This window comes from Sitodiplosis mosellana, unplaced genomic scaffold, assembly GCF_009176505.1.
Source record: "Sitodiplosis mosellana isolate CC-2019 unplaced genomic scaffold, AAFC_SMos_1.0 Smas_scaffold_30, whole genome shotgun sequence".
Classification (NCBI taxonomy): domain Eukaryota; kingdom Metazoa; phylum Arthropoda; class Insecta; order Diptera; family Cecidomyiidae; genus Sitodiplosis; species Sitodiplosis mosellana.
Window position 1 is genome coordinate 1941118 of NW_022595272.1, and position 19763 is coordinate 1960880.

General features: G+C 34.7%; 6 protein-coding genes and 3 non-coding genes across 9 annotated transcripts; 5 read left to right on the forward strand and 4 right to left on the reverse strand.

The window, feature by feature from the left end:
- Positions 1 to 220: 220 nt before the first annotated feature.
- Positions 221 to 1661, forward strand: LOC129569298 (regucalcin-like). The gene is made up of 5 exons (XM_055448030.1): positions 221 to 265; positions 369 to 493; positions 582 to 1051; positions 1170 to 1260; positions 1324 to 1661. Exons 1-5 carry the CDS (start codon positions 221 to 223, stop codon positions 1547 to 1549), a joined length of 957 nt encoding a protein of 318 aa, XP_055304005.1. The 3' UTR covers positions 1550 to 1661.
- Positions 1662 to 2696: 1035 nt separating this feature from the next.
- LOC129569299 (regucalcin-like) lies at positions 2697 to 4413 on the forward strand. The gene is made up of 3 exons (XM_055448031.1): positions 2697 to 2738; positions 2851 to 3677; positions 3753 to 4413. The coding sequence occupies exons 1-2, from the start codon at positions 2697 to 2699 to the stop codon at positions 3523 to 3525; spliced, it is 717 nt and encodes a 238-aa protein (XP_055304006.1). The 3' UTR covers positions 3526 to 3677; positions 3753 to 4413.
- LOC129569434 (5S ribosomal RNA) lies at positions 4397 to 4515 on the reverse strand. Its single transcript, XR_008688033.1, has one exon. It is a non-coding gene; the product is annotated as a 5S ribosomal RNA (ribosomal RNA).
- A 27-nt stretch (positions 4516 to 4542) lies between these two features.
- LOC129569286 (GTP-binding protein Rit2) lies at positions 4543 to 8312 on the forward strand. Its single transcript, XM_055448018.1, has 6 exons — positions 4543 to 5673; positions 5875 to 5931; positions 6013 to 6072; positions 6199 to 6404; positions 6498 to 6635; positions 6702 to 8312. The coding sequence occupies exons 1-6, from the start codon at positions 5490 to 5492 to the stop codon at positions 6813 to 6815; spliced, it is 759 nt and encodes a 252-aa protein (XP_055303993.1). The 5' UTR covers positions 4543 to 5489; the 3' UTR covers positions 6816 to 8312.
- A 183-nt stretch (positions 8313 to 8495) lies between these two features.
- On the forward strand, positions 8496 to 8614 carry LOC129569435 (5S ribosomal RNA). The gene has a single exon (XR_008688034.1). It is a non-coding gene; the product is annotated as a 5S ribosomal RNA (ribosomal RNA).
- A 521-nt stretch (positions 8615 to 9135) lies between these two features.
- On the reverse strand, positions 9136 to 9207 carry Trnad-guc (transfer RNA aspartic acid (anticodon GUC)). The gene has a single exon. It is a non-coding gene; the product is annotated as a tRNA-Asp (tRNA).
- Positions 9208 to 9637: 430 nt separating this feature from the next.
- On the reverse strand, positions 9638 to 11464 carry LOC129569283 (tyrosine--tRNA ligase, mitochondrial). Its single transcript, XM_055448014.1, has 5 exons — positions 11239 to 11464; positions 10851 to 11180; positions 10196 to 10770; positions 9941 to 10129; positions 9638 to 9874 (listed from the first exon to the last, which is right to left on the reverse strand). Exons 1-5 carry the CDS (start codon positions 11370 to 11372, stop codon positions 9711 to 9713), a joined length of 1392 nt encoding a protein of 463 aa, XP_055303989.1. The 5' UTR covers positions 11373 to 11464; the 3' UTR covers positions 9638 to 9710.
- A 335-nt stretch (positions 11465 to 11799) lies between these two features.
- Positions 11800 to 15843, forward strand: LOC129569285 (HUWE1-associated protein modifying stress responses). Its single transcript, XM_055448016.1, has 4 exons — positions 11800 to 12931; positions 13973 to 14053; positions 14208 to 14589; positions 14686 to 15843. Exons 1-4 carry the CDS (start codon positions 12751 to 12753, stop codon positions 14810 to 14812), a joined length of 771 nt encoding a protein of 256 aa, XP_055303991.1. The 5' UTR covers positions 11800 to 12750; the 3' UTR covers positions 14813 to 15843.
- Positions 15844 to 16368: 525 nt separating this feature from the next.
- LOC129569281 (protein GPR107) lies at positions 16369 to 19622 on the reverse strand. The gene is made up of 11 exons (XM_055448013.1): positions 19163 to 19622; positions 18924 to 19034; positions 18714 to 18859; positions 18487 to 18632; positions 18310 to 18413; positions 18129 to 18230; positions 17886 to 18019; positions 17667 to 17816; positions 17322 to 17570; positions 16954 to 17253; positions 16369 to 16859 (listed from the first exon to the last, which is right to left on the reverse strand). Exons 1-11 carry the CDS (start codon positions 19238 to 19240, stop codon positions 16679 to 16681), a joined length of 1701 nt encoding a protein of 566 aa, XP_055303988.1. The 5' UTR covers positions 19241 to 19622; the 3' UTR covers positions 16369 to 16678.
- Positions 19623 to 19763: the final 141 nt, after the last annotated feature.

Below are 19763 nucleotides of genomic sequence, written 5' to 3' on the forward strand. Positions count from 1 at the left end.
GAAGAATCAAGAATATTTTCGTTCATTGTTCTAGATTTTGGTTCTTAATTTGAAAAAAGACAGCTGTTGAAATATTTGCTAAAAATTGCAGTCAATGATTGACTTTTATATTTTAATTCAACGAAGAAAGTGCATATAGCTCTAGTAACCCACATTGAAACAAACGTATTTAAGGAGATTTTGGGATAAATTTTCTTCAGTTGTACAGTTCAGCTTGAAAATGCATACGATTTGTATCTTTTTGTGTTTGTTTATCAATTTCGTCGTGAGTATTGCACATATTTTATTTAAAAATCAAAAGTGAAATAAAATCGGATTGATAAAATGTTGAATTCTGCATAATTGAAAATCGGTGTCTTTTGCTGAAGGTTTCGTACGAAGTTGTTCCCATCTCATCGGAGCTATGGATGCAAACATATTCCGCGCATTGGGATGATGCATCGCAAAGTCTTTATTTTGTGGATTATTTGAGCAAAAGTCGCGCAATAAATAGGTAAGATGACTTTTTTTTAGCTAGTTTGTTTGTTTTCGGCCGGGATTTTTTTTCAAACTTCCGAATAAATTGATTTTCCTTCAAACAGGTATGACATAGCCAAAGATAAGGTTTACTCTGCGTCTGTTGAAGGCATTGAACCAGTTGCATTTATTCTTCCACTGAAAAAATGCTGCAATCGTTTCCTTATAGGTGACGAACTCTCCGTAAAGGTGATCGAATGGGATGGCAAAGACAAAAAGGCGAGAATAGTTCGAGAGGAATTCAATGTGGAAAAATATGAGGGCGATGCACCGAATTCACTCAGCATTGCTAGAGCTTCGCCCAACTGTGAATTCTATGGAGGAACACTCATTACCGATTTTTGTGGTGCAACAAAGGCTGGAAATGCTTCTCTTTATCACTACAGCAAATGTTGTGGAGTCAAGCAAATATGGGGTGATCTATTGCTTTCGGCTGGTTTGGATTGGAATGTAGATGAAAATAAATTCTATCACATTGATTCATGCAAACGTGAGCTTCGGGAGTATGACTGGGATTCAAAAACCGGTAAAATACGTAAGTATTTAAAATAAACCAAAAAGACAAATTATACGTTTGTTTGATCAACTTTATTATGTCGAATCTTAAAGGCAACGGTCGTGTTGTGGTTGACTTGCAAAATGTGTTAAATGTAAATACTATCCGGTTGGACTTACCGTTGACACGGATGGATTCGTGTATGTTGCCATGTATTATGGCGGTGCGGTTTTGAAAGTCGATCCAAGGTAAGCTTGGCCATATATTCTATGCCAGTTAAACTTACATTTGATCGAATCTTCACATTTCAGATCATCAAAATTGGTGAAGGAAATTGAAATACCGGCGAAGATTGTTTCTTCGGTCGCGTTTGGAGGAAAACATCTGGATACACTCTTTGTGACCTCTGGTGGAAGAGGTTACAATTTCAATACTGGAGATCTTACAAACAAGAGATATCGTGGCGAAAGTGGATCAGTTTTCATGGTGAAAGATCTGAATGCAAAAGGATTCCCTGGAAGAAGCGTGTGTTTGTAACCGCTTGAATTGCTTTTTCAATTTTAAATTATAAACATTTTCATTGGATGATCATGAACTTTGGTTCAATCTTTCTGGTGCACAGTTATAAACAAAGCTTGCTAAAAGAGCAGCTAGCATAATAACAGAGAATCATTTAAAAAAAAAAATCCAAAATAAAATATTTGTATTTCAACAATCACATTGATTTTATTTGGTTTATGACAAGCTGTTTACACCATACAATATTCAAGCATATTTATCTGATGTCTGTTGAAAAGTAAACAAGCACTGTACATTTGTCAAAAATATACATACATATGTTCAAACAGGAGTTATGGCACAGCTGAATAAATTCAACGAAGGTATAACTAACGAATGATTTATGGCTGAAAAGTAATATAAGAGTTACATCAGATATATTTTGACCGAATTCTAGTGAAGTATATAACGAAGTTTAAAGATCACATTTCTTCAATATCCATTCAAAATGTATACCATTTGTGCAATTTGGTGCTTTTTAATTGAATGTCCGAGAATGAAAACGCAACTTCTAATTTTTTTTTTTTTGTTTCACTTATATGTGTTGTGAATAGAAGTTGCGTTTTCATTCTCGGACATTCAATTAATCTCTGTAAGTATATCAAAAAGGAAAAATTTTACACTCATTCTTAATTGTGACATCAATCGACTTTGGTGGCTCGAAGCTGGATATATTGTATGTAACTATAGCAAGCAAAGTAACTGATGGTGGATTTTCCACCAGAACATTCTCACCAGCAAGTGGTACTCTGTTCATGGTTAAATGTCTACATGCAAAAGGTTATTTAGGGAGAAAGATGTGTATTTAATATTCCTTTGCGGAAAAAGAAAATCTACTTCGAACATTTTCCAACTGAATAGAGAGAAAAAAGAAAAAAAAACAATTTGCGGTTTTTAATTTCATAACTCAAATAAAATTTAGTAAATTAATGATGAGCAATATACTTAATTTGGACTAAATCGCAAAACAATCACCTTGATTGTACATATTATGCAAATGTTTGAATAGAAGTCAAATGTTGGTCATGTGTGATTTTTAATTTACGGTCATCCAATGACATACATTCACTCGATGTATATAAGATGGTTATGAACTCAAGACAGTTTGGTCATTTTGGAGGTGAAAATGTATAAGGCAACAATTTTGCTCATAGTCATTAGTTTTTGCGTAAGATTTTAAGGGCACACATCGAAGATTAACTGATCGAACTAAATTACGTTTTCAGTCGTTCACAATAGGTGACTTGTGATATTTTTTTTCCTTGATTTTTGATTTTCAGAATAGCCGCAACTGTGTACACAGTTATAGTGTCGAAGCAGTGTCATCGCAAAAATGGTCGCAAGCGTATTCGCCATATTGGGACGATCAGAAGAAGTGTTTATATTTCGTAGATTTTTTCGATGCAAAACGCACTATGAACCGATACGTTCCAGCCGAAAATCGATTTTATTCGGCTGCCATTGAGGGAAATATTTCAACGACGTTTATGCTGCCAATTGTAGAGCATGTCAACCAATTCGCTGTGAGTGATAAACGATCTGTGAAAGTAGTAGAGTGGAATGGAGTGGATTCGATGGCTAGAATGGTACGCGACACTTTCACAGTAGAAACTGGACCAAAACATGAGTTCAATAATTATAACATGGCATGGGCTTCGCCAAAGCATAGCTTTTATGGCGGAACTTTTCCTTTTGATCTTTGTGCCACGTCATCAAGTCCACGAGCATCCCTTTATCGCTATAACCAGTGTCTTGGCGCAAAGGCAGTAGCAAATGACGTGATAGTTTCAGGTGGAATGGACTGGAACATTAAAGGAAACAAGTTTTATTTCATCGACACCTGTCGCAATGTGGTTTATGAATACGATTGGGACCCAACAACAGATGAGATATGTAAGCAGTTGATATTCAAAGTAGAAAATTCCCATTGGAAATGTAAACAAATATTTTTCTGATCAAATGTTCCAGACAACAGACATGTTGTATTTGATTTCAAAATCAACGGCGAAATACCTGACTATCGTCCATTAGGAATGACGATCGATACTGATGGAAACCTCTATGTCGGCTTATTATACAAAAGTGCTATTTGGAAAATTAATCCAAGGTTAGAAAATACACAGTTTCGATTTCTAAAATTGAATATCACGAACCGATGAATAATGGTTTGTTTCCATTATAGGAAATCGAAACTTGAGCAGGTGATTGAAATACCATCAGAAATTGTAATTGGATTAGTTTTTGGCGATGAAGACCATAGTTCGTTATATGTCACGACCGGCACAATAGGATACAATTTCACCACAGGAGGATATAGCAACAGGACATTTTCAGCTGAAAGTGGCAAAATATTCAGAGTTATTGGACTGAATGCGAAAGGAAACCCATCCAGAAAAGTTTGCGTTTAAAAAAATAACACAAAATGTGACTCGAAATTTTCTTAGACATTTTTAATGAAGAAATAAACGAACATTAGGAAACATAACGAATAAGTACTATTTGGTTTTTTCTGTCTGACGATTCATTTGTATTTTATTTCATTTTTTTAGATTTTTATTCCAATAAGATAAAAAAAAACAGGTTTTTTAGAACAAACCAAAGACGTTTGAAAATGTGCTGTTTATTTTCTTCATTGAGATTTAACGTTATGTTATTTCGTTTTATTTTGGAAATTTATATAAAATTTGGTGGTTTTTGAAATTTTCAAGTTCATGGTTTTTATCGTCCATATATCAACAATAAATCTAATCGAATGAAAAAGGCAAAAGAAAGAATAAACGTGGATAAAAAAAAGACAAGCAAAAGAAAGAAAAAATGAAAAAAAAGTGCCAACGACACATGGTGTTCCCAGACGGTCACCCATTCAAGTACTAACCATGCTCAATGCAGCTTAACTTCAGTGATCGGACGAGAACTGGTGCTTTTTACATGATATGGTCGTTGACAAAAGTGATGCGATACTTTCTGAAGATATTTTCTTTCTGAGTACAGTCAAAAAACATTTTCATGGTCATGAATTCGATTGGTTGAAAATCAATGCATTTTGAAAGATATAAATAAATTTTTAAAAAATTTCTCTCGATTCAAGTTCATACACTCGCTGTGCTCTCCTGATTTCATTGAACAAGTTTCGTTTTTTTTTCTCACTTTGCCAGCACGTTTCCGCTTGTTTGCGCATGAGTGTGTTTTTGTGTATGAATCTATCGCCGGATAGAAATATTTCTATGTGAGAGGATAGCATGGAGCAGAGCGCATATGTCGAGAAAAGCAAATACGGGGAAATAGTAGCACGAAATAATCATTGGAGAAAGTTTCATAGTACTATAATGTAAAAAGCCAATGCCATAAATGTCAGTCAGATATCGGAAAGCCAGCGCATTGGCAAAGAGTGCTTTGACACTGATGGACAAATATTGAAGAAGAAAATATTTTTTTTTTCTTGAAAAGAACAAAAAAAGAACACCAATATAATTTCATCTTTTCAATTTTGTTTTGGATAACAGTGGTTCAGTGTCAAAAGTGAAGAGATAAGTAGACCAGAAGAATCAAAATCAGAGAGAATCAGTATATTTAAAATGAAATAGTGTGCATTTGAGCAAAAGTTACGCGCAGATACGAAAATTAACTTGAAAACGGCTTCCAGTTTCTATTTTTTCCGTATTTCCAAATAGAACGTAGAAATCATAGAATTTTCCTTTGAAATATTTTGATCATTCACATTTTGTTCAATTTAATTGTTGAATAAGTTCAGTGTGAGGTCAAATATTGCTGTAGTATACGAATCCAATGGCACTAAAGTATGGGCCCTATTGAACACGCTGTTGGCAAACTATCACGTGTGTTCACAGTAGGAAATATAAAACGAATCTAAAAATACGACTAAGTTTCTTCCTTGCAATCGCACCGTTTTATATCGACAATGACTGGTGAATCCATCGGATGTGCACCACGAAAGAAAAGTAAAAATAAGAAAGAAGACAAAACGAGCAAAAATGAAAACAACGGCGATCTATCAAAAATTGTACAGCCATCGAAAACGACTCGCGGTGGTTTGCGTGTATACAAGATTGTCATGCTTGGCGATGGTGGCGTTGGAAAGTCAGGTAATCGAATATCATTTTGCGTAGGAATGTGTCATAAATTTGACTAATTGAAATATGATCTGTGCTACTCCTCCAATGTCAATGCTTATGTAACCTTGTCTTATCACTGGGCTTAGATACAAAATATATAGCATTAACATATATGTATATGCGTATCGTACATACACATAAACTACATAATATTCGTTATTTCATTTTCAGCTGTTACATTGCAGTTTGTAAGCCACAGCTTTCTGGATTACCACGATCCAACCATTGGTATGTATGAAAAAATAGATTATCACAGTTTGACAATGGCAAAAATAGAACGCAATTTGTATATGGAAATGTTCATTGCAGAGGATTCGTATCAACAGCAAGCCGTAATCGATGGTGAAGCCGCTCTGCTGGATATATTGGGTAAGTAAACGTAATTTCTTAGTGGATATATTTAGATATGGTTTTTACACCAGAATCATTTTAATTTGCGTCTTATTATTCATTCGGTTAACATTTTTCTGGATTCAAATCGTTCATTTCCAATAGATACTGCTGGTCAAGTGGAGTTTACAGCGATGCGTGACCAGTATATGCGATGTGGTGAAGGATTCATTATCTGCTACTCCGTTACGGATCGTCATAGTTTCCAGGAAGCATCTGAATATCGAAAGTTGATTACGAGAGTTCGTCTCACTGAAGACATTCCTTTGGTACTAATCGCTAACAAATTAGACTTGCAATCACAACGAAAAGTGAGCATAAACCGAATAGGCTATTCGCATCGGAAACCAAATCTAATCCGAAATGAAGATGTATTGGATTCATAATTTGTACTTTTACCATAGGTTTCTACTGAAGAAGGCAAACACCTAGCAACTCAATTTGGTTGCCCATTTTATGAGACTTCGGCTGCATTGCGTCACTACATCGATGATGCGTTCTACACACTAATCAGAGAGATTCGCCGCAAAGAGGGTCAACGGGTATTTTTTTCATGATTCAATCCGTTTAAAATCAATCATTTTAACTTGAATTCTTCTTATTTTCAGCAATTGAGTAACAGCTCGAGCACAGAGAAAATTGATACGAGACGTCGGAGCCGATGGTGGCGAATTCGATCAATTTTTGCGCTTGTCTTTCGTCGCCGGCGACGAAATAACTAAAGTCACAGCCAACAAAACGAGGATAATAACGAGTAAACGATACACAGTTTCAACATCGACACATACATATATGTCTAGAGTTACATTGCATTGCATGAAGGCTCATTTACTTTAGACCCACAAGCAATTCCACAGCAAAAGAGATACAAACACAGTTCTAATCGTAGCATAATGATGAGTCACAAAAAAAAATTGTGTAGAATTTTCCAAATTGCATACAGAAATGGGATACAGTACCAATTTTTATACGGCAACAATAAACACAACAATTCAGAAGATAACGACACCGAAGCCCACAATATGCACTGTGTACAATGTACATTTAGATGCAAAGCATCATAATACAATTGAATTATTTTTTTATATGCAAATGCCGTTGATGATGCATCACACATCTTCGCCATACCAAACCAACCAATACCAATTTTTGCTTTATAAACTTTTGTGATATTTGTTATATTTTATTATAAGAAATATTGATACTGTTCAAAGTACCATCATTGAGAAAGAGAGCATTTTTGATTTGAGTATGCATTTTTTTTTTAAAAACGTTTTTATGCTTTATTTGAGAAAAAAAAAACATTATTTTGATATTTTATAACAGAATCTCGTTTGTCAGAACAAAAATTTGCATTCTTTGTTGACCGAAAAAAGAAAATGTTGAGAAGCAAAATTTTTTTTAATGTATTTTTCTAAAATGAATATCCCAGGCAAACAAACTATTACTCAAGTAAATTTAATGAAAAATGAATATATAAATTACCAAAAGTAGCAAATATCATATTAGAAATCAACAAATCATAAAGTTATATTGTCCTTGTTCAAATAGAATGAATAGTTGTTAAATGGTTTTCCCGAAGACAAACAAAAAGGAGACAAATAAAATGCAATGGAGCAAATTCTATAGCATCATATTCACTTCAAATGTATTTGTAAAAGAACGATTCGTATTTTTATATTGTCCAGGCCATCCACATCGATTTGACAGTTAAATCGTGATGCAAACATTTTCATTGCACAAACTACAAACGTAAAACGATTTATAAATTGAGTTTTTTTTTATATGTTTCTACATTCCATTTTTTTATGAAATGATGAAACCAAAATAGCAATAGCAATCGCATTTTGTTCTAGCTTGAAATTGGATCTGACACATTAAGTAGCCAAAACACAAATAGTGAACTATTGCATTTCACCGAAAATAGAAATAAAAATGTTAGAATCAAAAGCAAAGATATCAAATAGCATAGAGATTATTGTCAATAACAAATAAATTTAAAAAAAAAAAAGAAGTTATTTTATTCAAGTATCAAGAGTAGTAGAACGTTGTGGAAATATTGTTTTTGACCATTCATTTGAACAAAAAATGAAGTTAAAATAAAAGAAAACAGTAAGAGTATATCAGAATAATATTATAACAATAATAATAATATATAACAAGTCAAAATTTATTCAATCAAAATTGTTACAAGAAATAAAACAATTGAAAACGATTCATTGTGGTTGTTCTTTTTTGTTTCAAAATTCGATTCAGTTTACACATTTCTTCCCAGAGGATGTAGCTCATCAAATCTAACTACTTTTAGATTATGGAATTTAATCGCTGAAAAACCGAAATGAATTCTGATTGCCACGTTTCACCTCACGAAAAAGGTGATCCCAATAAAGTGGTATTCATTCGTCAACGACCATATCATGTAAAAAGCACCAGTTCTCGTCCGATCACTGAAGTTAAGCTGCATTGAGCATGGTTAGTACTTGAATGGGTGACCGTCTGGGAACACCATGTGTCGTTGGCACTTTTCTTTTTTATTTTCCCCAGGGTATATTTAATTTTTTTCTCCTCATGTCTTTATCTCATCTCTTTGTTTTATTTAATGTTTTTAAATTTCAACTTTTTTTATTTTTATGTATTCCATTATTTTCCTATAGAACCATGCCAAAAGCAAATTGAAAACATTTTTGAAAGACACAAAATCGAAGAATTTTTTGTTTCAATCGATTTGAAACTATTTTCTCTATGAAATCTTGGGAATTTATTCAAAATTCATGATGCAAAAGAATATGTAACGAAAATAGAATAAAAAAAAACATGGTACAAACGGTCATATTTATCAGTGAATTTTTCAATGAAAATATTCATTTTTAGTAGGTACAAAGATTGATACCATGTCAACCGTAATATGACCTATCCGTAAATTGAAAAAATGTAAGAAATAATATTTTTTTTCAGTAGTTAAAAGCAGCAAATCTATGTAAAACATTTAAAGAATCAACAAAACAAATTTGAAAAGTAAAAAAGCAAAATGAAAAAAAATATCTCCCCAGCAGGGAATCGAACCCTGGTCGCCCGCGTGACAGGCGGGAATACTAACCACTATACTACTGAGGACTTGAAATAATATGTGCTCAGTGTATATTTGTGCTGTGGTGAACGCACGTGTTCGGTATATTTCATATGCCTACAATCGTTTAACCATGCATTCGTAGAAAATGTGTTGTTGTTATTGCGGTCAGTTGTCGAAGTTTCTTGTGGGCGATTCATGGAAAATGAATTGTGCTGTTTATGAGATAGACATGTTTTTCTATCGGCTTAGTTCATGAGGAAAAAAATTACCCATTCGTTTTTTTTCTATGCATCACATTTCCACTGATTGAAGTCGTCAATGCTTGACGCTCCAGTATCTGTAATCTCAGAATGGATCTCACGTGTTTAATTAACGATAGAAAGGAATATATGAAATTCGAATTTTTTTTCAAAATATCCAAGAACGAAATACCTAACTTGCATTGAAAATAGAATTCAAAGCCTAGAAATTATGTTTTTTTTTTTAAATTTGTATTTGTTTTTATTATTAAACAATTTATTTACATGATGAATTTTGCTATAATTCTTCACTTTCTCCAACTAATAATAAAATAGTTGCGGCTTCCAGTCCGTAAAAGTGTGAAATTGTTGGCTAAAATATGCACAGCGGGCGATATCACTTCGGCGATATTTTTACATCGATTTTGGTTGATATAGAATCCACCTTGTGTTATGTATCTCATTGCTTCACCTGTTTAAATAAATGCAACGTTTGTTTATTCTTTCTAATTTTAAACGCACAAATGTGAATACGTACGATCATGTTTGTAAATTTTGGCTTTGAGCACTAAATCTAGAACCGTCATTCCTGGCTCGAGTAAAATCTCATGCACCTTGGCACCAACGAAAATGCTCTTCATTTCAGCTTGGCTCAGTGATGACAGCGCAGCAAAATCTCCATCATACAGAGCTGCTGTGACTTGTTGGGCTTTCTTTAGTCCATCCTCTACAAATTTCAAAACACAAAATATAGGAAAAAAGTGTTAAACAATCCAATCAAACCAAATAATACCTCCATGTATCAAAAGAGTCAATTGTTCGGCTAATTTTTTCGGCGCCAGCCTCAGATGTGTGGCCTTATTTTGTTCAATCATAATCTCGTTGATTTCTTCGAGTGAAAAGAAGGACAACATTTTCAAAAGATTTTCCACTTCGTCGTCTGGTGTTCGAACGAAAAATTGGTACAATGAAAATGGTGAGGTTTTTTCAGGATGAAGCCAAATTGCATTGCCTTCAGATTTTCCCAGCTTCTTGCCGTCTCGCGTAGTCAATATAGGTATTGTGATACCGAAGGCATTTTTATTACTCTCTAACCGCTTGATTAAACGATACCCTGCACTGATGTTGCCCAATTGATCGGCTCCACCCAGTTGAAAGCGGCATTTATGGTGTTTGAACAGTTGCCACCAATCGTACGACTGGCATACTTGGTAAGAAAATTCGGTAAAACTGATTCCTTCGTCACTCTCCATTCGGGAACGCACCGACGTTAGATTCAACATGTCTCCGAGACGAAAGTGTCGGCCGATGCTTCCGATAAAGTCCAAAAATGACATTTTCTCATACCACTCAGCATTGTCAACATATCTACATTGAAAAATAAGAGATTCATTTCCATAAGTCATCGCCAAAAAAAAAAAACAAATGTCTTAACAAAGGTGCATTACTTGACTGCGTTCAATTTTCCCTGCACTTTTTCATTCCATAGATATTTTCGATGATTATCGAAAATCTTATGCAATTGCTTCTTTATGCACGATAAATTATGTTTCAATTCTTTCGTTTCCAGTGCATTCCGTTCGGTAGATTTGCCACTTGGGTCACCAATTATACCGGTAGCTCCACCAACCAAAGCAATCGGATGATGACCGGCACGTTGAAAATGAAGCAAACCAATGATAACCAATAAGTTTCCGATGTGAAGACTGTCTGCAGTTGGATCAAATCCAGCATAAATGCTTTGTGGCGATTCAGTTGTAATCTCTTCGATTTTGTGTCTAAAAAATCAGGTGGAATTAGAAACATGCACACTTCCACGATGTTATCAAAACAAACCTTGAATCCGGTGGAAAGACTTCTTTAACGAAACCTCTATCGAAGAGATTTGTCACGGATCTTGTGGCAAATGTTCGCACCGCATATTTTCTACTCAAGGCCGACTGCAGTCGAATCACCCTTAAAATCATCATTTACAGAATGGAAAACAGTTATTTCACAATCAAAAACAAAATACTGGCAAAAGACTTAAAACATTTTAGGTTAGAATACTATAAATACTGTCACTTATTGAAACGTTTCGACTTCGCCGCGTTCCGAATTTCCATGCAGAATTTGAAAAAAGGTTGGAATTCATGAAAGTAATTACGGATTTGTGTGTAAAAAAATATAACTGGATTAAAAAAATGAAGAGAATTACAATCTCCTCGAATACCATTGGAAACTATAACGTAATTTTCTTTAAAAACATCCCTATCAAAGACAAAGAACACTAAAAACGGTTCCAAACGATTTGTTATCGTTCCCGATTCGCCATATGTTTTTATAGCAGTTTGAAGTGTGACATAAGGCAACCATAGAATGGTTTGCATGTGTGTGCGCGCTGTTTGTTGTTCTCCCGCACGCACACATGCACACCAGCCAACCCAAAATCGAACGATTGAACAGTGTGCACACGAACACACTGCTGTCGTACCTGTGTATTCATGGTTAATGCGTATTGTTCGTACTGACGACACAAAGAAACCATCGACACACAAACACATGGAATACACACCAAAACACTGAGTTGCCATAAAAAAAAAAAACGTTCATGTTCTGGTGTTGCTGCTATTTGCTGTATCCATTGTTACTTCATTAATCAGTCAGAGTTTTTGTCTTTGTGTAATAAATATCGCCTCTTCGCCATATCGCGTGTGTACGAGAAAATATTTTGCAAAAAAAAAAAACGAAAAAAATTCATTTGTATGTATCCAAATATTGTGTAAAAAAAATTTTTCGTGGTGACTGTTTAATGCAGTCATCAACCGAAGAGTCGAAACAAGAACAAAAAAATCTGGAAGGAAAATAAGTCCATCTTTTTTTTCTGATCACGGAATTCCCACATAGTTATTTCATTGTCCACTCGACCTACAGACGATTACTTTGTGTTCTTCTATTATTATTTTTTCTACGTTCGATTTTGAATTTGTGTGTCTCAGTGCAAGAAAAATAAAAGTCTTTGGTGTGCACGCGTTTGTGGTGGTGTTTTCACATTGGCACATACGGAATTAAATCAAACAGAAAAGCGAGTGAAGTGAGAACAGAGCTAGAGAAAAGAAAAATCAAAACGAAGTTTCACAAAACTGGAAGCAATACGGTCGTCTATTGACTTGGTTGGTGGTTTGTTTGTGTTGTGTTTTGGTGTGCATAGTGAATTGCAAAGTGTTTGGGAGTGTAGCTAATCGCGTGGAAGGATCCCGTTTTTTTTTTCTGTTCGAACCGAAAGAAGCAAAAAATAAATCATAGTATCCAAACCTAAAAATAAATAACAAAAAAAAAAACACACACACACACACAGACAAACACAAAATGCAGGCTAATGATGGTGACGATGGTTGGGCCGCCAACATCGAAGAACAGTATATCGAAGCAATTGAACGACAGCAACCCAACTATGAAGCTCAATACTTAAGTGAACGCGATAACTGCATCCGAAATTTATTTCATAATTTTCAAGAATCAGCCACTTCAATCGCACAGCTCTACAGAGGTAAATAGACAATGTCTGGCATGCTCCAAATTGCAACCAATTTAAATATTTCTACTTTCAAGTGTCGACAGAAAATAGATTTTTAGTTCCTTGTGAGTTTCATTTCTTTTTTTTTTTGCACTGTATTCACTGTGCTGTGGCATTTGTGTATGCGTGATTTCGGGTGCATGACGAAATCGGTTTGTTCAGCGAGAAGTGTCAACGAATGAAATATTTCACTTTAACTGGTTTCACATCCATTCAATTTTTTTTTCTTCTGTCGGCATTTCGAAGGGTCACCGAGAGTGTAATCCTTTCACAGTATTCGCCACATTCAATTCCGTACATCAAGCGAAAAGAATGAAACGGCAGACATTTTGTTATTTCAAGTGTACGGCTAATTTTGATGACCGCAAAGTGAATTGAATGAATACGGAAATGAAAATACATAGTCTCAATAGCAATCAATCATGACGTTTATGGTAAAATGAGATTATTAAAATAGCAATATTTTGAAATGGCTACTCAATAATGTGCATTAGAAGACAGACTGATGCGATCAATGTATCGTTGGAGATCCGAATTCGACTCGTTCGCCTCGCAAATCACATTTCCTGCAAATGAATCGCAATGAATTGCAAATCATTACTAACCTTTGTCATTTTCATGTATGGCGTCGCTTGTCACACCGTCGCAATTTTTCGGGTGAATTCATTAGCAGTAGCCTTAATTGATCATCATTTAATGTGAAGTAAAATGAGCTATTTTTAACGATTTTTATACTACTTTTTCTGTTGCTCTCACGTCCTATTGTGTCGATTTTGATGTTGTCGAACATCATCACACACGGTGTACACTGTGTCTCAATATTGAAACAAAGTCATTTGAAACAACACTTTGCCGTCATTTGAGTGAATTGAAGGAGTGGCATTTTTGCATGACATAGTTTTTTGGGGTTTCACCTTATTTTATATTTCTTCGGTTTTACTGTTAAACCGAGCACAAAAACACGGATGTGTCTAAATGGTGATATCCTTTATGTTTTCTATTTACGACAAACAGATAGAATAAATTCGAGAGAAACAGGTGCTTTGTGGATTCCATTTCAAACTGCAGCTGGTACTGTTACTACTTTATACAAAGGTACGTTTTCATTGAAATGAGAAAAACAGCAATATTTTGTCAATATTCTTGCATTTTCTAAATATTATTTTGTTTTTAAAACAATGTTTTATTTTCTCTCGCTCTCTCTCTCCCTCTCCCTCTTTATCTTCCCGAATATTTTCATAACAATCAGAATCATGTGATGGAATTCGTCGTTCAAATGAATTAGCAATGAACACTGGATACCAACGTCGCACACGTGAAATTGCTGACTGGGCCCGCAGCAAGCGTCGACGCTACATTCGTCGCGAAGATTTGCTCGCCTATTTAGCTGGAAAATCGTCACCACCATCCGGTATGATACACGTCACCCGTTTGTCACCACAGCATTTGTACACAAATACACAACAAGCAAAACCATTGCACAGTCAACACATCGGGCCCGGTTCACCAACGTCAGCTCATCAGATGCAGCCACACAATGAACATCATCATCTGCACAGCGGCGCCACGTTTGTGTCATCGATGGACTCGGATTTGCATACGTTCAAGGAGGCCTTAGCTCGCCGTTCACGGTTAGTATCAAGCACATCCATACCGCATGTACACATCACCACTTGATTGCACGTTTTAATTAAATTTACTTGCTTTTGTTGTCGTTTCACCTACAGAGCTCCAGAGTTGTATGCATTTGTGGCCGGCGAGATAGCACGTAACTCAAGCAAGCGACCAGCTAGTCCATTAGATGTAAATATGGATGTTCAAAATCTTTGCAGTAAGAGACAACGTTTCATGTAAAAAAGAAAGAAAACAAAATCAACAATTTCTCAACACAATCAATCACACACACACACACACACAAACATGCCCGAAGTAAACAGCAACAGCACACATCAATCTCCGGATACGTATAACTAGAAATTATTGATACCAGAGTAACATGATAATTCAACGCAATGATGATGATGATGATGATGATAAAATGGATTCGAAGAAATTCACTTTCGAATTATATTCTATTATAGTATATGCAAAATGTTTAAGCATAGAAACCAAGCAACAGAATAAGAATAATAAAAACGAATCATCAGGTCAAAACTAAAATATCAAAAACAAGATAAACTAAAATAAAAACGCTACAGATTCGGATGAAATGTAACTGAAAAAATGAAATGAGAATAATCATTAATGTTATTGTCATACACAGAAACACAGCAAACACCTCGTTATCAAATTGAATCTTGTTTTTTTTTCAGATTTCCTTTTTCTTTTGATATAAAGCTATAAGAATTTTCATTATTATTTCCCTTTTTGTATGCATTCGAAAGCAATTTACTTACATAATTATTCACTATGATATTATGGCAAGTGACAGATATAATATTTAGACATTTGTTAAAATGAAAAACTTTTTTCACAAAATGGCAAAATTTATTAGACACATCAATTATTTTCCCTTTGTTTGATTATTTTTTTTTTCTCTTTTCCCTCTTTCGTTACGTTTACTTTTATTCATATTTTTGCCTCAATTCAACAATTTTGTTCATTGTTTTTGCAACACACAGTTGTTGCGCTCGCTTCTATCGTTCTTCAGGATTTCAAGTGAATAATGATCAGTTTACTTATATACAACTACATGAAAACCAAAATCGATAAGCTAGGGTTACTCACTACGAAATTGTAGTAATTTTTTTTTTTGCTTAGTCTTTTATTGCAATTACTATTAAAAAATGAACTTACGTGTATTAATTTACAACAAGTGAAAAAGAAAGAAGTGGAGAAAAGTCGAAACAAATAAAAAACCAATATTTTTGCCAATTATCAAACAATTTATTCGCTTGTTTTATTTAAATTCGTTTTTTCGTAGCAATTATTTGTTGGTTTTGTACTCATTTCATCTTGAATTGAGCTGAAGATACTTCTCCGCAATGATTTTGAACGTATTTCTTTGAAATTTTGAAAGTGATAAATCGAAACGGTCTTGACTTTAGAAAACGATATCAAATTGGATGGCTTGCAAGTATCTAGACATCATATGGTTTGTCTAAAATCAAGAAAAAAAATACCTTTGTGAATTGATCTCATATCTTAATTTAATAAGTTGATATCAGAAAAGATCAATTGGTGCTGAATATACGTTATTTGGCAAGCAATACCGTAGGTTTAATACGTAAAATTTAAGGCAAAATGTCGTAGTTTCCAGACAAAGTCAAAGGGTAAGGTATCGAGTAAACTTTGCTTATTAAATTATTAAATTTCTTTTTTCCCTCAATTTTGTACGTTTTTTTGGTACTCCACATCTGCTCAGGGTGCCTAGATACATGAAAATTTCAAGCAAATCAAAAACTGCAATCTTTTCGAATTATAGCACATTATTTATTTATTATTTATTGCAATAAACGCATCAATTCAAAGGCATCAATTTACAAAATAGTGAAAAAGACAGAGAATTCAAATCGGGAAAAAACTATTTTCTATTGTCGACCAAACTAACAGCTAGTTTTATTTAAATTTTGGATGCTACAAAAAATATGAAGAAAAAAAAATCGGATGGTGTCTAGTTACTATTAAATATACGTTGTACATCTTAGTCGTGACATGATCACAAATTATTTAAAACTAGGGGCTAAGCATTGACTTGACATAATTTATTTACAGCAGCCTTCAATCGTATTCATGGCTTGACTCACGAGTTCCGATCAAATTCTCACGTTCCTCATCGTCTCCGTCAAAGTCGTCCGTATTCGATTTGGCAGATGACAAGGGCATCGACACAACGGTGGCTAAGCTACGATTCTTGGCTTTTGTGTTGTGCAATCCTCGTGTTAGTCCACTTTCAGTCAGTCTTTAAGTTTAAATGTGGAAAATTTCATGTTAAATATATTGAGAAATTCGATAAATTTTGCCTGGATAAAAAAATACACGGTTTGCATACTCACACTTCGACCTCATCATCTTGTTCATCATCGCTTTCAACTGCAAAGTATGGATGACTTGGTACTGGTCGGAATTTGTATGCAGTCAACGCGTAAAATATGTAAGTAGCGGCTTCTTTGAACATTTCATCGAGCCAAACGTATTGGAACGGCACGGTTGCTTTCAACAGGTACACAATAATGCGGGTAAAGTAGATGTAACATACAATCATTATGTAGAATTGTCGGAATAATCGCAATTTCTTCAAGCTGGTGGCCGCTTTACCATCAGTCGACGAGGCATCCTGCAAATGTCGTATTGACCTGTAGAAAGACAGTAGTGAATCATAACATTGGTTCATGTCATTTCTGAAATAATTCGATTCGCCTACCATACAACTGGAAATAAAATCGCACCACAGCATATCAAATCCACCAAAATGAAAATATCCGTCCATGTGGCACGTTTGATATCGCCTTCTTCACTTTCATCTATGATTATCTCGGCTACATTGGCCAAAATCTGCAGCGGAATTACAATCATAAACAATTTTTTATCCTTATCCGCTAAGATATGTTTGATAAATGTCCAACCGGTGCCGATTAAAACAATTGTAATAAAAAGTACGGCTCCCTTGAGTCTATGAAAACAAATAAAAAGGAATTTATTCGATCTCGTCATCGTTTGCAAATTGACTCATACACATCTCTTTGCAAATTACAACACGTCCACTTACAAATGAGTCACATAGTATAAAATGGCCCACGCTTCAATGTGTTCGCCTTCTTTGTCGATGTAATGGTAGTTGATCGAATGGAACATTAGCGAAAGTGATTTTAAAAAGACCAAAACACTCATTATGTAATGAATTCGGAACACGGTGTGGCTGCAATGACATTTCAGAACAGGTTTACATGAATGTCATGGAAAAATATTAAAAATGTTCAATTCTTACGTGCTCTTTTTCAACAGGAATAACCAAAATAAGCCTGATAAAAAGAAGATCAGTGACATCATGAAATAAAGCTCGGGCAATGGCATCTCACCAGCCGATAAGAAATTACTTTTGTTGGCCTCTTCGATATCAATCTAAAATGCCGAACATCAATCAAATCCATTATTTTATTCATTTTAAATGGAGTTGTGTCTTAAAAATAGATTTTTAGATAAGAAAAGATATCGTTGGCCATTAACTCACCTCAAAATTGAGTGCAAATAACTCGCGTTGATAGTTTGGACAGGAATGGAAGTATAAATTATACAATCCCTCTTCTTGCTCGGTTAGAACATACATCACAAACTGCAAACAAATGAAAGTTTGTTGGCTTGAATTCGGCAAGAAATACCATCAAATTAATGTGGTGAAGAGATATGCTCACCGAGAAATTGTAATAACTGAAACCATCCATTTTGGCGACGGTCATTGGCATCTTGATTTGATTGCACTTGGCATTTACCGCTTCCTCATGTTGGCCTGGTTCAACTGAAGGGGAAAAAGACATGCTAATTTATCCGTTGCAATGAAAAGATGCCCATGAATCGAAAGAAACACTAACCCGAACGTTTACGACGTTGATTTTCGAGCATCATTCCCGGCATGGGATTATCTTCGTCTCGTCTTGTTCCCAACAATTTTATTAGAATCGATCGATCTTTGTAAATATGAATGTTGTGCCAGTCCTTCGAACAATTCACAGTCACTCTTTAGGGAAATGAGAAATGAAAGAATAATTGATTCGAACACTTCAATTCGTTGAAACAGTGCTTTTTTTTTTAGTCGTACTGTAAATTTTTAAGATCCATGTTGAGGTAGGCAATGGGTCCATTGTGTTGCATTGATGCTGGCTCCTCAAGAATACATTTATCTTGATGATTATCGATGAATGGATTCATTGCATCGCTTCTCGTTTTGTCCAATGTTAAACCGAACTAAAAACAATGCGAATTGCGTTAGAAGAAATGAATTCAATTGAACAGTTGTTTGAGCTATTACCGTTTCAACTTCGCGCCCATCATCGACACGGAAATTGTATAAATTCACATCCAAAGTGCCACCTTCGAAGAATCCAAATGTGCTAAGTGCAATATATCTCCGTACATCACCCTGGACGAACGCAATAAATAATATTAATTAGAATCAAATAAAAGGTCATGATACATTTTTATCGATTATTTCCACTGGCCAATTAAGTCGTACACTCAATTGTTATTGCCCAAATTTTTTTTATTTACCTCAACTTCCAAATGATGTTTGCGTCCAACGCAAAATTGCAAGCCCACAGCTACCAAAAATGTGATTTTCAGCAACATTTTTGCCAATTAAATCACGACCAAATTTATACTTCACAATCTCTCTCTTGTGCTACTTTCGTTATTATGACACTGATTTCCGAGCAAAAGTTCTATTTTTTCTCGAAAATATCATTATTTTTTAGGTTATCTGTGCCAATTCCGATGATATCATTAAAAACAATATTAAAAATCTTTATTTGCACTACAAATCCAATTCCAATTACAAAAGAAAAATACGTATTTCTTGTCGCTGTTTTCACTATCTCTACTGTTGTTCACTTGTCTTTACTTACGTCGACTGTCAATGTCGTGTGTAGCATACAAAGCAAATTTTGACAGTTCATGCATTGGAGTCGCCACTGCTGCGACGACTGTTGAAGTGCTATAAAAATCGAATATGTGCGAGTGACGTCATTCAATCAATGTGTTTAATTTGATGACCGTTGCGAAAAAAAAAAAACTGTTGAACTGAAATGCTCGTTTTAGACACAAATGATGGCAAAATTCAAGACAACTGTCATAAAAGAGTTCACTGAGATGA